Source organism: Mytilinidion resinicola (genome assembly GCF_010093595.1).
Source record: "Mytilinidion resinicola strain CBS 304.34 unplaced genomic scaffold BDZ99scaffold_12, whole genome shotgun sequence".
Taxonomy (NCBI): Eukaryota; Fungi; Ascomycota; class Dothideomycetes; order Mytilinidiales; family Mytilinidiaceae; genus Mytilinidion; species Mytilinidion resinicola.
The window spans coordinates 1,511,764-1,531,617 of NW_022985448.1; the positions used below are offsets into that span (position 1 = coordinate 1,511,764).

At 51.0% G+C, this 19,854-nt stretch overlaps 7 protein-coding genes across 7 annotated transcripts; 3 read left to right on the plus strand and 4 right to left on the minus strand.

The window, feature by feature from the left end:
- Positions 1-1,001: 1,001 nt before the first annotated feature.
- BDZ99DRAFT_572473 (uncharacterized protein) lies at positions 1,002-4,843 on the plus strand (the record flags this gene model as incomplete). Its single annotated transcript, XM_033728200.1, has 6 exons — positions 1,002-1,460; positions 1,902-2,544; positions 2,602-3,258; positions 3,321-3,988; positions 4,045-4,716; positions 4,784-4,843. 6 exons carry the CDS (start codon positions 1,002-1,004, stop codon positions 4,841-4,843), a joined length of 3,159 nt encoding a protein of 1,052 aa, XP_033575611.1.
- Positions 4,844-5,875: 1,032 nt separating this feature from the next.
- Positions 5,876-6,694, minus strand: BDZ99DRAFT_478109 (uncharacterized protein; the record flags this gene model as incomplete). The annotated part of the gene is made up of 1 exon (XM_033722150.1): positions 5,876-6,694. The coding sequence occupies one exon, from the start codon at positions 6,692-6,694 to the stop codon at positions 5,876-5,878; it is 819 nt and encodes a 272-aa protein (XP_033575612.1).
- Positions 6,695-7,171: 477 nt separating this feature from the next.
- On the plus strand, positions 7,172-8,032 carry BDZ99DRAFT_572475 (DnaJ-domain-containing protein; the record flags this gene model as incomplete). Its single annotated transcript, XM_033728201.1, has 1 exon — positions 7,172-8,032. The coding sequence occupies one exon, from the start codon at positions 7,172-7,174 to the stop codon at positions 8,030-8,032; it is 861 nt and encodes a 286-aa protein (XP_033575613.1).
- Positions 8,033-8,972: 940 nt separating this feature from the next.
- BDZ99DRAFT_60261 (uncharacterized protein) lies at positions 8,973-10,805 on the minus strand. Its single transcript, XM_033728755.1, has 3 exons — positions 10,538-10,805; positions 10,166-10,477; positions 8,973-9,886 (listed from the first exon to the last, which is right to left on the minus strand). Exons 1-3 carry the CDS (start codon positions 10,736-10,738, stop codon positions 9,077-9,079), a joined length of 1,323 nt encoding a protein of 440 aa, XP_033575614.1. The 5' UTR covers positions 10,739-10,805; the 3' UTR covers positions 8,973-9,076.
- Positions 10,806-12,674: 1,869 nt separating this feature from the next.
- BDZ99DRAFT_478112 (uncharacterized protein) lies at positions 12,675-13,328 on the plus strand (the record flags this gene model as incomplete). The annotated part of the gene is made up of 1 exon (XM_033722151.1): positions 12,675-13,328. The coding sequence occupies one exon, from the start codon at positions 12,675-12,677 to the stop codon at positions 13,326-13,328; it is 654 nt and encodes a 217-aa protein (XP_033575615.1).
- A 392-nt stretch (positions 13,329-13,720) lies between these two features.
- BDZ99DRAFT_499908 (uncharacterized protein) lies at positions 13,721-14,807 on the minus strand (the record flags this gene model as incomplete). Its single annotated transcript, XM_033723686.1, has 1 exon — positions 13,721-14,807. One exon carries the CDS (start codon positions 14,805-14,807, stop codon positions 13,962-13,964), a length of 846 nt encoding a protein of 281 aa, XP_033575616.1. The 3' UTR covers positions 13,721-13,961.
- A 978-nt stretch (positions 14,808-15,785) lies between these two features.
- BDZ99DRAFT_60288 (uncharacterized protein) lies at positions 15,786-16,909 on the minus strand. The gene has a single exon (XM_033728756.1). The coding sequence runs from the start codon at positions 16,727-16,729 to the stop codon at positions 15,944-15,946; it is 786 nt and encodes a 261-aa protein (XP_033575617.1). The 5' UTR covers positions 16,730-16,909; the 3' UTR covers positions 15,786-15,943.
- Positions 16,910-19,854: the final 2,945 nt, after the last annotated feature.

Genomic DNA, 19,854 nt, shown 5'->3' on the forward strand with positions numbered 1-19,854 from the left:
AGGCGGCAGGGTATCGCACCGCCAAAGCCTTATAGATGTCGGGCATATCGATGCATAGATAGGTCACGCGATCTACCTGGCGGCACATGTATGGCACAATTTGGGTGAACGTACTCGGCTAAGTATACTCTTTTCGGCTTAAAGACGCGTTTACTTGCTGAGGTTATGATACACAGTGCGTCATTTCTAGTAAGATGTTCCGTCTCTTTCCGTCTCTAAAACACTATAATACTAGCTTTAGGGAACACTACTCCGCTTTAAATGTAGTGGATAGGGGCTAAGTAGAGCCTCTGCCTCCCCGCCTTAATGCCCCTATCTGGCACTTGATCTGGCTTTTCCACCAAACCAGCCTACCCTAGGAGTCCACACATTGCTAACCGCTCTACAGTACTATTAGGTTATTTGTCTGGGCACACGGATTCATCACTACCTGGCTCCAATCTTGTTCACCCGACGCCACTGTGAGGAGCAACCCCGAGGGTAAGCAGCCAGTTAGTCAAAAGGCAGCCTAATTTACGCGTTTTGAGAACTTTACATGATTATATGCTCGGCTTTGTTCTTTTGTTCGCCGCCTATCATTGTTACTCGGGCGCTTTGTTGCTCGACTAGTGACAAGGGGAACAAAGCGCACATTTTGGCGGCATTTCGCTTTGAGAACTGCCCATGCTAGTCTGGACGACATATTGGTCTATTGTCCACACATTGGGAATATTGAAGGTCTTTGTTGGTTTTCTTGCTGCCTCATGGTCAGGTCCAGTTGTTCTAAGAGATGTAAATGCAGCCATTGGCGCTGAACGGCCAACACTTAAACATACAATGCCCATGAGCAGGTTAATTCAATTCTCCGTTATCTATAGTCGTTGCCTTTTTAGCCATCTCTCATTTGTTCTTCTTACCTCCATTCGTTAGGTTTAGCTGGTCTTCTCTAGCACCACTCGACTTCCAAAGATCACCACTAGCTTTTCTATCAAGAACCAGGACTTACATTTCAATAGCCAAAAATGAGTCTAATCTACCTTAGACTTGTCTTTCTTTTGCTGGTGCTCGACTCAAACAAGAGCTTCGCGGGGCCATTACCTGTGTCGACCTTGTCGCCCGTGTCGCCAGCAAGTCTAGCAAGTCTAGCATCGAATGAAAGCACCCATAATAGTCTGTCTGGCACAGACTCTGCAGCGTTTGGAACCAGAAGTACGGCATTCGAGAACACTTCAGGACCTACCACTAGAACATCTTCTGAAAGTGCGCCGTTCTTTAGTTTATTATTCGGCGGTCCGACGTCCGCTCCGCCGCCTCCATTTGGAACAGGATCCCCTATATCTACACTAGTATCGCCGCTGGAGTCGGCATCCACAGCACCAACACGTGTACCTTTGGGAACAGGTGCTTCTACGGGCGAAGCACAGCCTACGCCTTTGACGACCCAGGAAACTCTTTCTCCCACGGGAAGCTCGCTCAAGAGCGTAAGCTCAGGATTACTCTCTTTCGTTCCACCACCACTGAAATTTTCTTCCCAGTCAAGTCTAAAATCAGATGTTGCAACTCCTCTTTCTTCAGGGTTGCTCTCATTTGTTCCACCCCCTTTAGCATTTTCTCCCCAATCAACCCTGAAGTCAGATGCTGCAACTACTCATTCTTCAGGGTTATTCTCATTCGTTCCACCACCACTACAATTTTCTGCACCCTCGGCAATCCCCACGGGCTCAACAAGCCACCTGAAAGCCTCAGCCTCATTTACAACTACCAGCCCCCAGTCATCATTCAGTTTTCCGAGCAAAGAGTCGTTTTCTGGTGCTCCAACTATAACTAGTAGCCCCGGATCGTCATTCGTTCCTCCGAGCCGATCGTTGGGTTGGCTTACATCATCTAGGAGTGCTTTCTCTGACAATGAGCCTGTCATCCAGACCGTGACATCGGTTGTATCTGGCAAAACTGATCTGGTTGCTGTTCTGTTTGGTGGTGCCTTCGCTACTCCTATGGTTCTGCCATCGCCGGCCACAAAGAAGCTCGATGCAACTGGCACGGCCGCAGTGGCGAGCGCAAGTGCCTTCTCTGATCAGATGGCGGGTATCTTCCCACAGATCGAGGCTTTCATTAATAATCCGGTGAAGTCTGAGGCAGATGGTGCCACCAAGGCCATTGGAGGAGCTTTGTCGGCTGGAGCTGGTCTCCTCGGTAGCCTTCCGGGAGGTGGAGGGAAGTCTGGGGGTGGTGGGGGAGGTGGTGGATGTGGAGGCAAGCGTCGCCGAGATCTACATCGTAGAGGACTACTGGGTGATATTCTTGGTGCGGTCAGTTGTGTGGTTGAGGGTGCGAAGGAAATCGGCAATACGATCGAGGGAGGCGTGAAGGGAACCGAATCGGAGCTGGAGAACGCGGCCAAAGAAGTCGCGTCGCATCTGAAGAACTTGAAGCCCGAAGTAGCAGCTCTTAAGAACATTGGCCCTGCCGACGAGAACGGCGAACCCTCCAAATCGGATTCGAAGCATACCTCTACAAGCAAATCTAAATCGTCTACCGCTTCAACGGCCTCTTCAAGCTCTTCCTGTAAGGGAACCCAGACGGTTACTAACTGCAACGCGGTCTGCACTACAACTGCCTCAGTGCACCCAAGAAATGTGAATCGCGGAGAAGCCTGCAGTCGTACCTGTTCTGCAGTTACTTTTAAAGGCTGCAAGACTGTTTCGCCAACCATTACTTCCTCGACGGTCACGGTATCACCGTCTAGCCACCCAGTCTTCTGTGGCATAGCTAATCCCCAGTGCCTGTCCAACAAATTAACTCCCCCGAAGGGTCCTATCGCAAAATGCAAAGACTGTTTGACGGACTCGCACTCCATGGCGTACATTGCTCCAAGCACGCTTACAAAATTGCCCTCGGGCGCGGAGGTCAGCAAGAGGTCAGGTCCTACAATGCCTTCGCATCCACTAGATTTCCAGATTCACGCATCGAAAATCAATGAGAAAGCACCTAGTGAACCGACTCCTGCCACTCCTAGCGATTCTAAGGTGTTAGATCCTTCGGTAGCTATGAATCTAACAGCGCGTGCTATGCCTCGCCCGGAACATTTTTACAGCCAAGACCAGTTTCTGTTCTCCGAGTTAAGCCAGGCGAAAATGGTTCCTCATGGTGGACGCATGACCAACGGCAAGGATCTCGCAGCGTCGACTGCTATAACGAGGGAGTTCCTTAACCAGCCAGTGAAGCTGGGAGTAGTCAACCTTTATGGGTGCACTTCTGTCATCGTGGCGTCCAGTCGAGGTAAGTAAATACAGCCCAAAGCTCGAGTAGCAAATTTCGAGAAGTTGCTAACAGTGACATAGGTGTTTGGCAATCCCATTTTTGGGAAATTGGGTCGTTCATGATGAACAAGGGCGACAATGACGAAGAAATATTATTCTCAGATTTGTATTTTGACGAGGACCAATTTACCAAGGACGTGCTAGACGCATTCGACCGGGGCAGTACGTGGGATCCAAACCAAAGTGACCACGGGGTTCGCGTGCACGCCCAACCTGGAGGAATATTCGCCAAAGAGTACGACCCAGAGGTTGTAATCATCACTCCACGAGATAGAGATATAGGCGAGGAAGGCTTTGTAGAGTTCCCTATTCAAGTTGGCCAAATCAAAGACAAGATCAACGAGATCTTTGGATGGAACTCCAACGAAAATCGCCCACGTGTCGTCGAATACGATTCTCTACCTGGAGCAGACCCGGCCGTCCAAGACCCCTCGAATCCTCAGGGTTTTTCCTGGCCCCAGGGTAAGGCCCTCTTCCAGTACGACCCATTAGAAGCCATAGAGGAGGATACCAACCTTTTTGCATACCCCGGTTGCAATCCGGATCAGCAGCTGGCAGCGTTTCAGATTTGGGTCGAAGACCAGCCAACTCCAGTTCTCAGGAAAATGTGGCCAGCTTTGCCCGCCCAGTTGCATCCAGAAATGGCCCCTCACCGCAAAAGAGCAGACGCTCCTGCGTGTACTAAGCCGGTAAGTATACGTGATTTGTTTACCTTTGATAACAGCCTTGCTAATTTAGTTTGCAGAACCCGAAGTCAGCACCCGCGACACCATCAGCCACATTGAAGCCTTCCACTCCGATTACAAAATCGAAGTTAGCACCCTCGAGCACTGTGTCTCCCTCGACGGCCTTGAAGCCATCGCATTCTTCGTCAACTTTGCTTCCAAAAGTCTCGCTGTCATTAGGGGTACCAGTCCAAGGAGGGCATCACTCTACGACTCGGCCGACTTCGACGCCATCTCCAGCCCATCCACCTCCACCACCTCCTGCATACCAAACAGGCACCTGCAAACTTCGCATCAAAGAGTGGAAGGAAGCTCCCGCCGGCAATCCATATGTGAACTGGGACATCGCCATCACCGACAACGGTGGGAAGGAGCTCTTCAACAAAACCTCGCGATCCGAATTAGGCGATACCATGGCCATCGAAAAGGCTGACAGCAAGCTCCCTTACTCCGTCTTTGTCGAATTCTTGAAGAATACTAAAAGACCCAGCGCCCACAAGCGAAACATCTGGAAGCGCACCCTGGAGCGATTCACCAGGAATCCCGTTCTCATTCCGAAGGACGAGAAAACATACAAGACCTGGCCTATCGAGATCGAGGCAGGGAGTTTCATCTTTGATTCTTGGGATCAGGGTAGCAAGTTGCCGAGCTGCAGTGCTTGGAAACTTGACGACAGTGATGAAAAGAAACCAGTAAGCAACCCCGACGCGTGGTTTTAGAGACCTCAATGTGCTGACTTATTCTAGATCGTGCAAACAGACTGCTCTTGGGTGTGCTGAAGAGCGAGATCATGACGACGCTGGCGCCGTAGAGGCTTAATGTGATTGAACTAGAATTTGATGCAGTGGAAATAGGGCTACCGTTTGACTGACCGAAGACATGCTAGCTGGGGTAGTCCTTAGAGTGGTATCGAACGAGCAAGAGTGGAGCGCGAGCAGCGGTATATCCGAGTCTCCAAATTATGACCTAGTACATACCAGTAAAAGGGTCACCAGTCTGTGCACACCCGTTTGTCACTGCTTGGAGTACCCTCGTAGATTTTTAAAACCCTAGCAATGTCAAGTATTCAAGGACCTTAAATTACACTGCCTTTTGACTAACGGGCTGCTGACCCTTTAGGCTGCTCCTCACAGTGGCGTTGAATGAACAATATGGAACCAATTAGTGATGATTTCGTGTGCCCAGACTTATAACCTGTTACAATCCTCTCTAACAAGCGGTGCTAGGTGAGCGATTAAGAATTGATTGTGTACTATATGCCACCATCTCGCTCCGTCGGCTTACTCATCACACTTCAAGGCAACATAATGAGCCGGACCACGACAATAAGCGATTAGAACTCATTACCACCTAGACAGCTTGCTTGCGTGGAAGTGTCATCACCTTCTCTTACCCATCATGGTCAGCTTATTATCTCGGCCAGGTGTTTCAGAGCACGCTCATAAACATTACGCTCCTACGAATCGCAGGAAACATCACGTGTAATCAGAGTAAAGTAAAATGTGGTGTCATTGGCAGCTTGTCTACACTCAAAGGATCACCTAGTCCTAGGAACTCGTACCTGATGCCCGCTATTGTTCTATCTAGAAGACAGGAGACCTATAGGCTATAGCTACAGAAATCAAACCCAAACTCCTACTAGCCGATCTATGCCGAATCCTAAGATATCGTTTCTTGTCAACGTTCCGCTGATTCCACTTAGCCCCGGAGACTTGCAATCCATCTTCCCCGTAGTTCAATTTTCCGATTTGAGGATCATGAGCTAAGAACTTCAACCGAACCTCCGCCTGCTGTTGTTCTCAATTTAGATCAGCAAGCCCCGAGTTCTCGACTTCAGTCACAACGCCTGCTCTAATCCTTGTCAAGATACCGAAGGGGCACGACCGCGCACGCAGGCTGGAGATAAGCCCGCAAGAAATCCTCAGCGCCCGCCCGGAGTATGTATTTACTCGGCCCTCCGGAAGTGCGGGGCTGGAACACGGCGGCCATCTTCTGGTCAGCCTTCCAAGCGATCGCTAACTTCTTGAGCCCCGAACTCTTCGCAGCAAAGATCAGTAGACCAAGAGTCAAATTTACTTCGCAGGTCCTGTTATGCCTAACTTTGGCAGCGGCTACGCATCGCTTTCGACCTTCTTCGAAGTCACTCCTGTTGGCTCCAGCTGATGCTTGTATGGGCCAGAGCGGTTGCAGCCACTCTACGAGCGGTTGGGGAGAGGGACCGGCGCTACCAAAGACCTCAGAGGTGTCCAGGTAGATGAACAGGGATTGGAGGTTCTTGCAAAGGCTTAGCTGCGTGGTCACAATCTGGAACTGCTGCATAACCTGGTAGCAGTATCGGTGGGCCTCCAAAGTGTCGGGGTCTAGTACTATGCCTTCGGCTACAGAGCCGACATTGTGGAGCTCGATGTTTCGAGTCTGTTTGCGACCTCCAGGACCGATTGCTTTCATGAACGCACGTGCAATTTGGTAAGGGGTCTCGCCGTCTCCATACATTTCTAGGAGTCGGAACGTATTCTCTCGGAAGAAGAGCGCCTGAGACTCGCGATGAACGTTTTGGCTACCCATAGCTCCGAATGCGGCCAGTGCAGACGCCGAATCCCCTGTGGTAGCGCCCGTGGCCTTCACACGCCGGTTGAGGTTGGGCCCGGTCCGTTCGAGAGTGATATTCATGGCGATGGGGTTAGTCAGTCCGCTGTATCCATAGACCTAGTTGCGAAGCTCTCCTGGGAGGCCATTGAGGTCAAACTTCCCAGACATGGTAGAGGTCGAGTGCCGAAAAGTGGTTGTTAAGAAGAAGCCTTGGTGTATGACAACTTGTGTGGGAGGTAACTGGTGGTGTGGGTGGAGACGCAGTGGAAAGTATGAGGTTCTAGATCCGGGGATGACTGGAAAAATGAAAGTACACCGGGGCCCCTGAATTCACGCAGCTGCCATAGAAGGAGGTGAATTTGAAGAGGTAAAAGCAGTGCCGCTAGTAAGAGCGTACTGCCGGCCCGTCGACACATTGTGTACCCTAACGTTCGAGTACATGGTTCGCGTTGTTCACTTACCATGGTTCTCGACACCACCGTCCATAAATACATCTCGAATCACCACAACAACAACAATTTCCCCCTTTCCCTGCAAATTCCACTGACTAGATGCACAATGTCGAACACTCAAAGCCCATATGTTACTCTCGGCGTCGCTCGTGGCGCAGACGAGAAGACCATCCGTTCGGCCTACCATCGGCTTGCACGGGAACACCACCCAGACAAGATTCAGGATTCCGCCCTCAGCGCCGCAGGAGAGGAGAAGTTCAAGACCATTCAGCATGCCTATGAGCTTCTCACCGGCAAGGCAAAGCATGCCGAGGTTGATAACCAAGCAGAGCCACAACCGGCGAGGCCTCCCCCTAGACGACGAACTCCGTCACCCTCTCCATACGATGGAATTTTCAGAGCCCCAAGCGACTCTGGTTCTTGCACTGACGATGAGGATGCTTACAGATTCCGCAAGATGGGCCGCGCTGAGGCCGCTGCCCACTCTACTGCACGGAAAGCAAATCATGCCTTCAAGTGGGCCCAGGAGCAGTGGTCAGAAGCGGAAGCGATGCTCGTGCACGCGAAGAATGCAGAGCCAAAGCCCATGATACTCTATTCCAACATCGAACCAACCCGTGGGCCAGAGTCCTGCCGCGAGGCTATCGCTAAAGGGCGCGTTCCAGAGTCCGTGTTGAGCATGCATACGATCAAGTGGCAGAATTCTGAGAGTAACTTGCGAAGCGCTATTCAGCACTTCGACGAAGCTTCCGCGTCCTACAAGCGCGCCGAAAGAGTGTTCAAACGAGCTGCTCGGCTGTTTGACAACCTCGACCTCGACGAACACTACCGCGAGAACAGGAATATGGCGGAAGAAGCGCGACGCTTGGCGGCCGAGGCTACTGTCAAGGCCGATGAGAGCGAGAAGAAGTTCGAGGAGACTGCGGCTGTGGCTTCGGCGTGGAGCCATGCGGGCTCGGGGTTCTAGTTGCAGTTATCCTAAGTATGTGAGTGCAATAAATCTGTTAGTTCCAAGATTTTTTAATATGATAATGTGATGCTGATGTGAGAATATATACCAAGAAACACATGCTATTGCTAGCGAGGTCTTGCATAAGTGAATGTGCACAGATGTATGTCCTGGGTATCTTCCAGCGCTTCATGTCCCCGCAAAACGAACGCCCCAGCGGGCCCAATCCAGGCGTACAACAAAAGAGATGCGGGATTGCTTCTTACTGACTGAGATCTGATTTACGGCTTCAAGAACATGACATTCACTTCTTAGGATCCCGCACCACCAAGAGGTGGCTCGAAGGCCTGTCCATGCCCGCAAAACGCACCACTACACGACTCTGTTCTACTGGTGCGGTAATAACATATGAGAATGCTTCCTACAGAAGCAGGACTAGATCTAGGGCCTCTGGAATGTGGCATTCACGTGTTTTGGTCTTCCCACCTCCGGGGGTGTCTTCGGGCGCTATCTGAGCCTTCAAAATGTATGAGGAAGGCAACACGATCCGCAGAGCGTCGCAGATAGGTGTAGGAATACTGGCCACACGACCACCATCTGATTCTCACCCTCCAGAACGTGACATCCACCTCCTCAAGCCTCTCAAACCTTGTGGGATGTCTTACATGGTTAACCGTACCCCTAAACCACACTCCCACATGGCCTAATATCGCACGTGCCGTACCAGGATGCAGGAATACCAACCCAATGTACCTCGAAAGTGGTTCCTGTGTGACAAGACGATGTGTTAGATACTTTGGTGATAATTTAGTATTCGAGGAGCAATTGGTGGATAAAGTCTCTTCTATGTACATTGTTAGAGTCTCCAGTAGGAAATACCGGTCGCATTAACACGTAAGAGTCCTCTAGTCCAATAATGCACTTTTATGTACGGTCTATCAAAACACCAGAAAAGCAAAGCAGGCCGTTGATGGCATTACATTAGAAGTAGAAGCTCTGAATGAGCGGTACATCAAGACGAAGCATCTTCCCAGGGTATACTCAAACACGTACTACTTGAAATCAAGCAGGTACAGTGGTCGTGGTAGTCGCTGGAGTGCAGACAACGCCCACGGGAGCAATCGTAAATGCATCCCACATAAACCCGTTCGAGCTTACTACGCTTGCCGCGGTAATGGTGAGCGCGGCAGTATCGCTCGTCGCCGTGAAAGTGAAGGTATTTTGATACCACGCAGTATCCGGAACAGCAGGCGTAGTCAAAACGGCGGTGCCGTCGATTGAGATTACGACTTTGCCGTTCGAATTCCTTCTCTGCCAAAACGACACGCTGTAGGTAACGCCCGCTGTGAGTCGCAGAATAGTGTTGCCGATGGTAGCGCTGTCTCCAGTTCCGTAGGTGGCTATGTATGCGACATGCGTGCCGTCCTTTGACCCAGATGTGCCTTCCGCTAAGGACAAGGCGACGTAGGGAGCCTGTGCACCACCGGTGTGCAAGGTGCTGATTGTAGACCAATCGGGAGTGGTAGCACCCGGGTTTTCGAAACTCGGGTCGTTAATCAGTCCACAGCCAATTGCTGTTGGAGTAGGGGTAGCTGAAGATGTGCTAGACGTGGTTGAGCTTGCAGCAGCGGACGACGTCGAGCTGGTGGCTGCCGCGGACGATGTCGAGCTAGTGGCTGCCGCGGACGATGTCGAGCTAGTGGCTGCTGCGCTTGACGTGGTGGTGCTTGAAGAGGGTGCGCTAACGCGGTAGGCTCCCCAAATTCCGGAATCGGTTCGTACATCCTGCGTGTAGCTGTACTTCATGTAGCATGGACCGGGGGTTCCAAAACGGTACGAAACATCGACACAACCTGCAGTTGCTTCACAGGCCTATATGCTGGTCAATCTTCTGTACTGTAGTGACAAGTCGTAAGTCTGTGCACACGCGTTTACCACTGCTTGGAGTACCCTCAGGGGATGTTGAAAACCCAGGAGCAATGTCAAGTTTCAAGTCGTGCAAATTGCACTGCCTCTTGACTAGCTGACTGCTTACTAGCCGAGCTGCTCCTCACAGTTGTGTAGAGAGAGCAAGGTTAGAGCCCACCAGTGATGATTGCGTGTACCCAGACTTATGACCTAGTACTGTATAAATGAATGTCCGTCACTCACCTCGAGGCAGCTTGGGAGGTCAGACACCCAGGCGATGTCCAAATCCGATCCATACCGATCCGCCGAGCATTCAATTTTGTAAACGGCTCCATCCCTCGCAGTATAGGTCGACCCGTCAGCCGCCGGGCAGGCCACGGCCCCGACCTTTTTCGCGGCCCAGATGTTGGCGTTTGTCTGAGGGCCGTCGTCCTGGTTCTTCATGTAGCAGGCGGCGCCATTGTAGGAAACAATGATACATCCTGTCGTGCTCTCGCAAGTAGCGATGCAGTTCTCGAGGCTGGTTTCCCAAGATAAGCTCAAATCGCCCCCGTACTGGAGGTGTATTAGCCCATCATATGATCTAAGATCACTCTTAACATTCTAGAAGCTCACATAGTCAACGCCGCATTGAATTTCGAAAGAATCAGTGCCAACGGTGATGGTCTGGCCATCTGAAGCAGGACAGGAAAGCGCCGAAGGCGTCGCTGTGGTTGTAGTGGTGGTTGATGGGGCGGCTAGAGTTGGCACGGCTGCAATGAGACTGGGTGCAATCGCGAGAAGCGCAGCAAACTGCGCGAAGGAAACTTGAAGCATAATGAGTGTTTGATGTGTATCACGCAAATTTGTAACGAGAGTGGAGGTCCGAAGGACAAAGATGAGTTGCTTTAAGATGCAGCGGAGTGCGAAGGGTGAGAAAGACTTTATATTACCACTACTATCTCCGTCGCACGATTCTCGCTTACGACAGCCCGAAGAATTTGGATCCATTATTGGAATTGGTGGCGTTTCACCTGTTCTAGCCGCGTGAGAGCATGCTTTGCGATTCGGTTGAGGTCACCAGACTGGCTGGACTACAGCCAAGGAGTGGGATCTGGAGCTAACAGCGTCTCCGTCTTCGATATAGCGTTTCCAAAATGGGCCATTGTGGCGGCTGGTGAGAGGAATAGACCATTCCAGGCGCTATGAGGCTATTGTAGCAAGCCACCACGGCCGAAGGTATGAGCGCTAGCAAAAACCGCAGAGCTTCCCCACCAATGCCGCTGTAGCACCGGCTTCTCGTAGGAGTCCAAGACGAAGGCCGACAATGGCGCACGTGGTGGTGAGAAGCACATTGACCGGACAGTTGCGAGATGGAGATGATGCTGGGGGTTCTTTCAGCGACCTGGACCCGAGGAGCAAAAGCATGCGAGTCTTGTTGTGGTGGGCTCTGAGAGCTTGTTGATGGAAGGAGAAAGGCTGGCGTGGTGAGGCTTGAAAACAGGAGGTAAGCGAGGGCCGGATGGAGCCTTAGCGTGCTGGTCCCCCTTTTCACGCAGCTCCAGCCCACCACAGCCTTGCGTCCAGAAGGTCTACCACGGTATCCACCCGCCGATCAGGGAAATTAAGGCTGACAATTGATCTTATAGTATTCGTAGCGCCTTGAGATGGCAACGGAACAGTCTTATCGATTCATCTTCCGCGCTTCGTGCACCAACAGCCAGTTTATCCAGACCCTCGCTTTCAGCCGCGTGTTAGTGCAGTAGACCCCGTTAGTACTAAAAGTCGGGCGCTACGGAGTATCTGCTGTGTCGGGTACCTGCGCATGGCTTAGGTGGCTGATGTATGGCTTGCGCTGGCCGGCGACTCCGCCATGTCGACCTTCTCTCGGACGCGCGGTTTGCTTCAGCCAATCTTTTCGGTATTTTCAGGTTTTACGTAGCCTGCTATGTATTGTACGAGGTACACCATCTGCCACTCCTCGGTCGATGACTTTCGATGTCTTAGACCCACCCTCCTCCGAATCATTGTAGTCTTCACGGCGATATGCTCAACCACGTCTCTTGATTATTGCACGCAGAACGACTTTCGATTGTGGGACGGTTTTGCAATCGCCCGCCCTCAATAACAAGACAAGAAACCTAATAAATTATCGCTACTAACTTAAGGTAGGCCATCTGTCGTGTAGTTAAGTGCTGACGACTTCGGCATATTATGTGACATTATATCACGTGACATACACACACCGATTCCTCTCGTAAGTAAGAGGCGCTGTCTTCGATAGCTACCTTTCTTCCATAATATACCTTTCGTTCGTCCGTGTAGTCATCTTGCATTGCCCTCGTATCGTGAACTTCTTTCAATCACTGATAAGTTCGGACTCTCGCCTACCTCCTAGCACCGCTTGAGGTCCCCGGGTATGTTAGAAGTACTTGTAAAACAACAGTTTGAACAAGTCTATTAGCTTGTTAGGCCACCTTATCCGGTACTAGGCTGCCACTTGATGTTCAACGGAGCCTGCATGTATTACGTGTGCACGAAGCAAATAGCAATTCACAATAAGGAATCACTACAAACCCGCCTTGAAGCTTATTATAAACGGTATGCCCTTTCTTATAGTTATCCAAGGCATCTTAAAACGCTTTCGCCCCTGAAAAAGAGACATAAATATACAAAAATCATTCCTCTAAAGAAACTATAACAGTGCAAAGCTGCATCAGACGGCGTCATTCATCCCTCCTGTCTGCGGAGGTAGCACTTTATGCCATTTATAATGAATTCACTACCCACGCTCCCACTCAATGTTGTTACCTTGGCGTGCTTTTTCTTTCCCCATTCTGCGATATCTAAGGCCCTCCAAGCGGTCGTTCTTTCTAGGAAATCATCCACCATCCAACACCGCACTCGGATACCACCACAACCCCTGAAACCAACCAAGCTCTCAGCTAATAAGACACTCAAAACGTCAACAACTCCCACTTTCGAGTTCTTCCGCGACTTTCCCGGAGAAATCCGCAACAAAATCTACGACTACGCCCTTGTTGACCCTGAAGTCATGGAAATCACTCTCCCTGGCCCAACCGATCTCCTAAAGGCGACGGGAACAACCACTACCATCAACGCCTCCGCCCTCAAAGCCTTCAGCGCGAACAAACAGCTCTACGACGAGGCGCCCACTCTCTTCTTCCGAGACAACCGCTTCCGCATCATCGAACACAGCCCCGAATCGCGCCCGCACGCCGCCACCCGCGCCCTCTTAGCCCAAATCGGCCGCCGCGGCCGCGAACAACTCCACCGCCTCGAGATCCGCGCCGCCCGGCACCGCCATCTGCGAGCTCGACCTCCGTGGCTCTGTCATCAGACGTCGACGCCGGCTTTCTCCCGAGAACGTATAACGGCATGCTCCGGCGCGTCGTCAACTTGCTGAAGCAATGCAAGGGGCTGAGGACGCTCTGTATTGACCTCGATCTTGTAGAGGCGTTCCGGCGAACCGATGACAAGGGCTACAATGAACGGTATGTGATTGAGGTGCTCGATCTGTTGGTGGCGGTTGCGAAGCAGGTGGAGCTGGAAGTGTTGCAGGTCGCGTGGATGCCTTTGGGACCTGATGCGGGGCGTGTTCTTGACCAGAGGTGGGGTTTAAGGATAGGATTGAGGAGAGGTATAAGGTGGAGGCGGTGAAGTATCTGAGGGATGGGCTGGATAGGGCTTGTGAGCTGAAGGCTGTGGTCCAGAAGAGGCTAGGTGGAAGGCGGTCGAGGCTATCCGGTTGAGCACGTGTAGGTCGTAGTGCTTGAGTTCGGCGCTTGCTCTCTCGACCCCGCCGTCAGGGGTAGCCCAGCTGCCGGGTATCCAGTGAGTCAAAAGGCGGCTCGTTTTCTATGAGGTTGAATTTTAGTCGCGTATGTAATTTTTCAAGTCTATGGAGGTACCCTAAGCAGTGGTGAACGGGTGTGCGCAGACTTGTGGCAAGGCGCTGTATGTTGATGTGTTGCGAGAACATATTGAATGAACTCGGAGTACTGCTCAGGCGATGTAGTCGTCTTCAGCGGAGAAGCAGTTATCCGTATTTCTTTACCACGACCTTGCAACCCGGCCTCATTTGAGAGCGAAAGTACTTGGTGACACCATCTTCAAGGATCTGTCGATTCTCATCCCAGAATGGGACCACGACACCCTGAGAGCAGTTCTTCCAAGTCAGTTCTAGAATTTGCAGTGTATCGATGTGTCTAAGATTAATGATTGACTTTGCAAATGATCGTGATGAGAGGCGTGCGGGAATCTCTGCCAAAAGTTTGTTCTTAGGTCGCAGGTAAAGCTGATCAAGATACCACTTGATTTCCTCAGTGCTCACCTCCCTACTGACTAACTGGCGAAGGTCGAGATCGAGATGAAAGAATTTGATGGATTCGCACAGTCTCAACATGGTGCCTATGTAAATCAATCCACGAGCCCACTCGCAAGAGGTATGGTCGGTGGCGAGGGCGAACACTGATGGGACTGACGGGTCGGTATAGACGAGCTCCAGGTGCTGAACCAACGATCGTCCAGGAAGCCCAATCGCTCTGAGAAATGCACGTGCAGCGCCGGTGGGGAAGTCCCCGTCATCGGAGACGCGGAACTTGTTCTCAGCCCAAAAGAGCGCCTTAGCTTCAGTGAAGATTCGTCGAATTAGACCGAAAGACCTCAAAGCGAGAGCGGCTTCTCTTTCCGCATCAGAAGCTCGGGCACGGCCTTGGTCGTTGAGCGTGATGTTGTAGGGTTCGACAACGAGTGCGTGGCGGTATATCTCATTCCGTAGCTCAGCTGGCAGCGCCTCGAATCCGTCTGTGTCGGGTAGGCTGATCAACGTTTCGTGGGATTGCGGAGGCTCCAGTAATTGCTGCGGGCTGACAAACCCTGCCATTTTATGAGTCGCGGGCTAATAGATTCGGACTCGTTGGTCGAAGTGGGCGTTGTTATCAGTTTGGATGCAAAGAGTAATCTTGCGAGTATAATCGACTTCGTGAAATCGATAAGGGTGATGAAAACAAGAAAGCAGCAAAGGAGGATAAAGTGGGCTTTTAAACTCCGGGGCACGCCAATGAGCCATGGCCTGCGCACGAAAACAGTTGTGTTACACTGAGATCAAGCAAACATTTCCGGCGGATGTAATTTCGGGTACTCGCATATGCTCCGACAGTACTAGGTGGCAGGTCACAAGTTCAAGACTCGAAGATTCTACTCCTCGGGCTCTACTCTTGCTCACTCAACACCGCTGTCAGGAGTACCTACCGTACTAGGTAGTCAGCTAGGAATGATGTAGCTCGATTTCTACGGTGCCGAACTTTACACCATCTCCAGAAATTTAAGAGCATGCGCGGTACCCCAAACAGTGCGGAACGAGTGTGCAGACATGTGGCGAGGCACTCTCTGTCCAGATTTATAGGCCAAACTCTTCATGCTGAATCACATGAACCAGGCGCAGGCCGCAAACCTTCATCATTGCACAGTACCAGGATCAGAATTCTCCTTACACCCTTATAATACTGCGTGTGGTGCGTTAACGTATGTCACGTAACAAGAGAGAGAAGATGTTATATGTGCTGCATTTGATGAACATAAGGAGAATATAGTGGCAAAAAAGAGAGCTGGAGGCAGGTGAGGGTCTTTACAAGAGCTGCCGGGTGTCTGCCGTAGCCTTCGCGGCTCTTCCATAACAACATAATAACAGAAAGCTGAAGCATCGGGTTACAAGTCGAATCATATGCAGGTATTTACCACCGCCTGAAATCTCCCAGTAAGGTTTCGGATTTGTCTAGTCGATAGCTTTGAGTCGCCTTTGGATTCTTAAAAGTTCCTTCAAGTACTTCAGGCGGTGTTGCAAAGTTAAAAGTGTAAGGGAACTTCGGTTCTCGTGCTGTGCCCAAGATTGTGAGAGCTCGTACCTGAAAGACAAAGATTTGATTGCTGTGGCCTAAGCAGCAGCACCAAATAAACGTTCTAGCAGTGTAGTTCGTAGTCAGTTTAGAGGGAAAAGAGATTATCCATCTTTCTTCACCACTAATTTGCACCGCGGGGCAAGTTCCGAACGGAGAATCTTTGTGAAATCCAATTCAATCTTTTTTCGCATTTGGTTTGATCATTGGCATATTTGAAGCTCTTCCAAGTAATCTCCAGGGTCTTCAGTGATTTCTTACTTGCGAGAAAGAGAAGCAAGTCGATCTTGGTCTGGTACCCTTTTATACCTTTAGATTGATAAGTGGGGAAGCTCTCGCGAGATATGCATAGCAGGGGAAGACCTAAGTCGAGATGTAAGGTCTTTATAGACCAGCAGAAATTGAAGATATTCACGAAAGAAGTGAGTGCGCGGACTGAATCTGCCCCTTCTTGCAGCGAAGTCTTCCATGGTTCTCTGATGATGTCGGCGACTTCAAGGTGCTGGATCGAGTCACGTCCAGATTTCCCGATGGCTGCGAGAAAGAATCGAGCGGTGGTAATCGGCAACTTCTCTTCTGCAACAACGCAGAATGTGTTTTGGGCCCAGAACAATGACTTTGCCTCCGCGTAGATCTGATGATTCAGGGCAAAGCATTGTAGAGTAGCGGCTTTGTTGTCGTCAACGAACCGGAAACCGCTCGGCTCACACTTCTTCTTCGAGGCGTTCCATCGGAGATTGTCGTCGGATTTAATCTTGTAGACGTCTTGAACGAGCACCTCTTGGTATATTTGGTTGCGAAGCTCGCCTGGAAGCTTTTCAAACGGGAACTGAGAGTCCATCGCTGGGGCCTTGCACTGAGCGCTTTGCGCTGGAGGAGTCGAGGTCATAGTTGCCTTGCTCAACTTCATTCTATTGGTGGTACTGGTGGTATTTGTGTATGTCTAGAAGGGTTTAGGCGTTGTCGGGTTGGTTTTTGACGAGACTGAAACTGTGTGCGTGAGTTGAGGAGGGAAGATGAAGAGAGACAGCAGATCTCAGCGCCAGCTTTTATTTCCTAAGAAATGCGCTCCGTAGCAAGAAATAAATGCGCTCTGCAGCACCACCATTCAGAGCACGATTCGATAGGGAACTGTTCCAAGGGTGCGTGCGCTCTGATCCAGTACCTTAGTAAACGATACTTTGAACCGTGGTTGCCCAGCAATGGGTACCAAGATTGAACCGAATGGAGTCATGTTGAGTAGGATCAACACAACACGAAAGTAGGTTCTCTAGACAGTAAGGAACGAAATATAGATGGAGGAGATGCGAAGATGTGACAGAATTAACGGCAAAGGAAGACAATTACGAAATTCATTGGCATTGGAATTGAATGGGTCGATAGAATACTATGAGTGATTCATGTCCCTCCTTTTCAAGCTCAGCAACTACTCCGTATGGCTACCCATGAGCCCATCAGATGCGATAACGAGTTGTACCAAAGGAAAACTTAAGTGTAGTGACAAGGAAAGGAACGTCCCGCCGGTGCCGAACTCCGAAGACCCCCGCAGGGTCCACCAGCAACCTCAGCCCATTCCAAGCTGATCCCCACCACGAAGCTCCATTCTTTGTCCCAACACGACAACAAACCCCAGTCAATCAAATGCAACCCTCGCCCGAGCGCATTGCACAGATAGCAGCTGCGCAGGATGCCAAAGCCGCCGCGCGCAAAGCGGCACAGCCAGAATCGCAGAACGAAGAGGAAGCTGCAGCTGCACAGTTGATTCAGAAGAACTACAGAGGATACCGGGAGCGGCGGCAGTTGGCGGGAATGGGCCTGGATCCGAGTACACGATGGGTTGAGGTGAGCTCCTTATTTCATTTTACACTGCTTCACTTCTGCGTTTCTACCTACTTTATGACAATGACTGTAGCTGATTGCTGACAGGCGATCAAAGAAGGTCAGGCTTCCCGGTTCCCGTCTACACATTCATATGAGCAAGCACTAAACAACCTCAAGCTCGGTGGAGAAATGCGACCCGGCCGATCTCGCGCAAAGAACGGTCCATTCCGGCGACAGTAACGAATGACGCGGAAGCTCGGTCACGACGAGAATCAGACGCGGCTAGACAGACATGGAGGCGCGTTGGGGAGATAGCACGGAGAGCAGGCGGAGATGACCCACCAGACGAAGAAGACGAGACCGAGATGACCGAGGAGCAGCGGGCGGAGTACCACAAGAGGAGGGCGGAGCAGAAACGGGAGCGAGAGAAAACGGCCAAGATGATGGATCTCCAGTATTTCCTCGAGATGGTGGACCAGAAGCATCGATATGGGTCGAACCTGAGGGCATATCACGAGCAGTGGATGAAGGACGGCTCAAATGAGAACTTCTTTTACTGGCTAGATAAGGGCGCTGGAAGGAACGTGGAACTGCCTACCGTATCGAGAGAGCGTTTGGAGAGAGAACAAGTGCGGTATCTGTCTCGAGAGCAGAGGATGCAGTATCTAGTGAAGATTGACAAAGAGGGGCGGCTGTGCTGGGCAAAAAATGGGGACAGGATCACCACGACTATCGATTATCGGGACAGTATCAACGGCATAGTGCCAAAAGACGACAAAACGCCCACGTTCGGCTCCGATGAGGCTGCAATACACAGGAAGAGCACGTCGTCATCATCGTCATCGAGCTCGTCAGATTCCGACTCGGAAGCAGAGTCTAGCCAGATTGAAGGCGAGCACTACGTGAATGAGGATCTAAAGACCGCGAAAGGACTCAAGAAAATTAAGCACGTCTCTGCAGCCACAGTACTGAACCATCTACTCAGAGGCTCCGTCAAACCGAATTCATGGATATATGTAAGTTCTAGAGGGACGGGCCTCTTGGTAATATAGGCGTTGATAATCAATAGGTTGCAGATACGTCGTTTCGCCTCTATATCGGGATAAAACAGTCCGGCGCATTTCAGCACAGCTCTTTCCTCCACGGAGCCCGGATATCAAGTGCAGGGCTCATCAAGATAAAGAACGGCCAGCTACGACGTCTGTCGCCGCTTAGCGGACATTACAGACCTCCGACTGCCAACTTCCGGGCTTTTGTGCACTCATTGAGAGACAACGGGGTTGATATGAGTCGTGTTTCGATCTCGCGGTCCTACGCCATCTTAGTTGGGCTCGAAATGTATGTGAAGACAAGGAAGAAGATCAAGCACAGTGTGGAGCATGCTGGAGAGCATAAGGACAAGGTGGTGCATCCAGAACAGGTCAAGAAGAGAGAAGAGGAATCGGTGGACAACAGCAAGAGTGCACAGAGAGAGCGGCAGCTACTGGCTTCTGCGGACAAGCAGCAGGAGGAGGCGAAGCGACAGAACAGCTTCCGCAGTAAGTTCATGCGGAAGCTGAGATTTGGGTCGGTCTCTTCGAAAGAGGAAGTTTTGAAGCCGAGTGACAAGCCTGTGAGCCAACCCGGGCAGGATGTGGAGAGCGGGATACCACCAGCGGGGAAGAGATGACGGTCTCTTGGTAGCCGAATCCTGCCTATAGAGTCCTCAGATGAATGCTTGGTGTCATGATATCCCTTATTGCCTCAGGCAGATAATGATACTAGTACTATCCGAAAAAGGCCTAGCCACGTGACTTAGATGCGCTCAGTCCAACCGTTCTTTCCACCTTGCAACCTACACAACTCCAAATCACGAAGGTCTCTAATGATTTTTTAATAGATTCGGCATGTTAGAAAAGAATTCCTCATTTCATGGGAACGTCGCTCAGGAGACATTAATATTAATCACGTGTGAGTTCAGTCACGAAGAACTGAAGTCAGCAGTCAGAAGTTGAACTGTGAGACGAACTGGGCAGCGATTTTCAGAAGACGTAACCATGCCCAGTCGCACGCAAGAGAAATCGGTGTCTCTTTGGTCGACGCGCGGAAAGTTGGATAAAAGTGGTGGTGTCCAGTGGCGTCATAGGCCGCTTCCCCAACGTCCGAGTCCTGGAACCTCAGCAACCTCCGCAATTTCCACCGCAGCATCGTGAGACGTCCCGCCTCCCCGAGCCG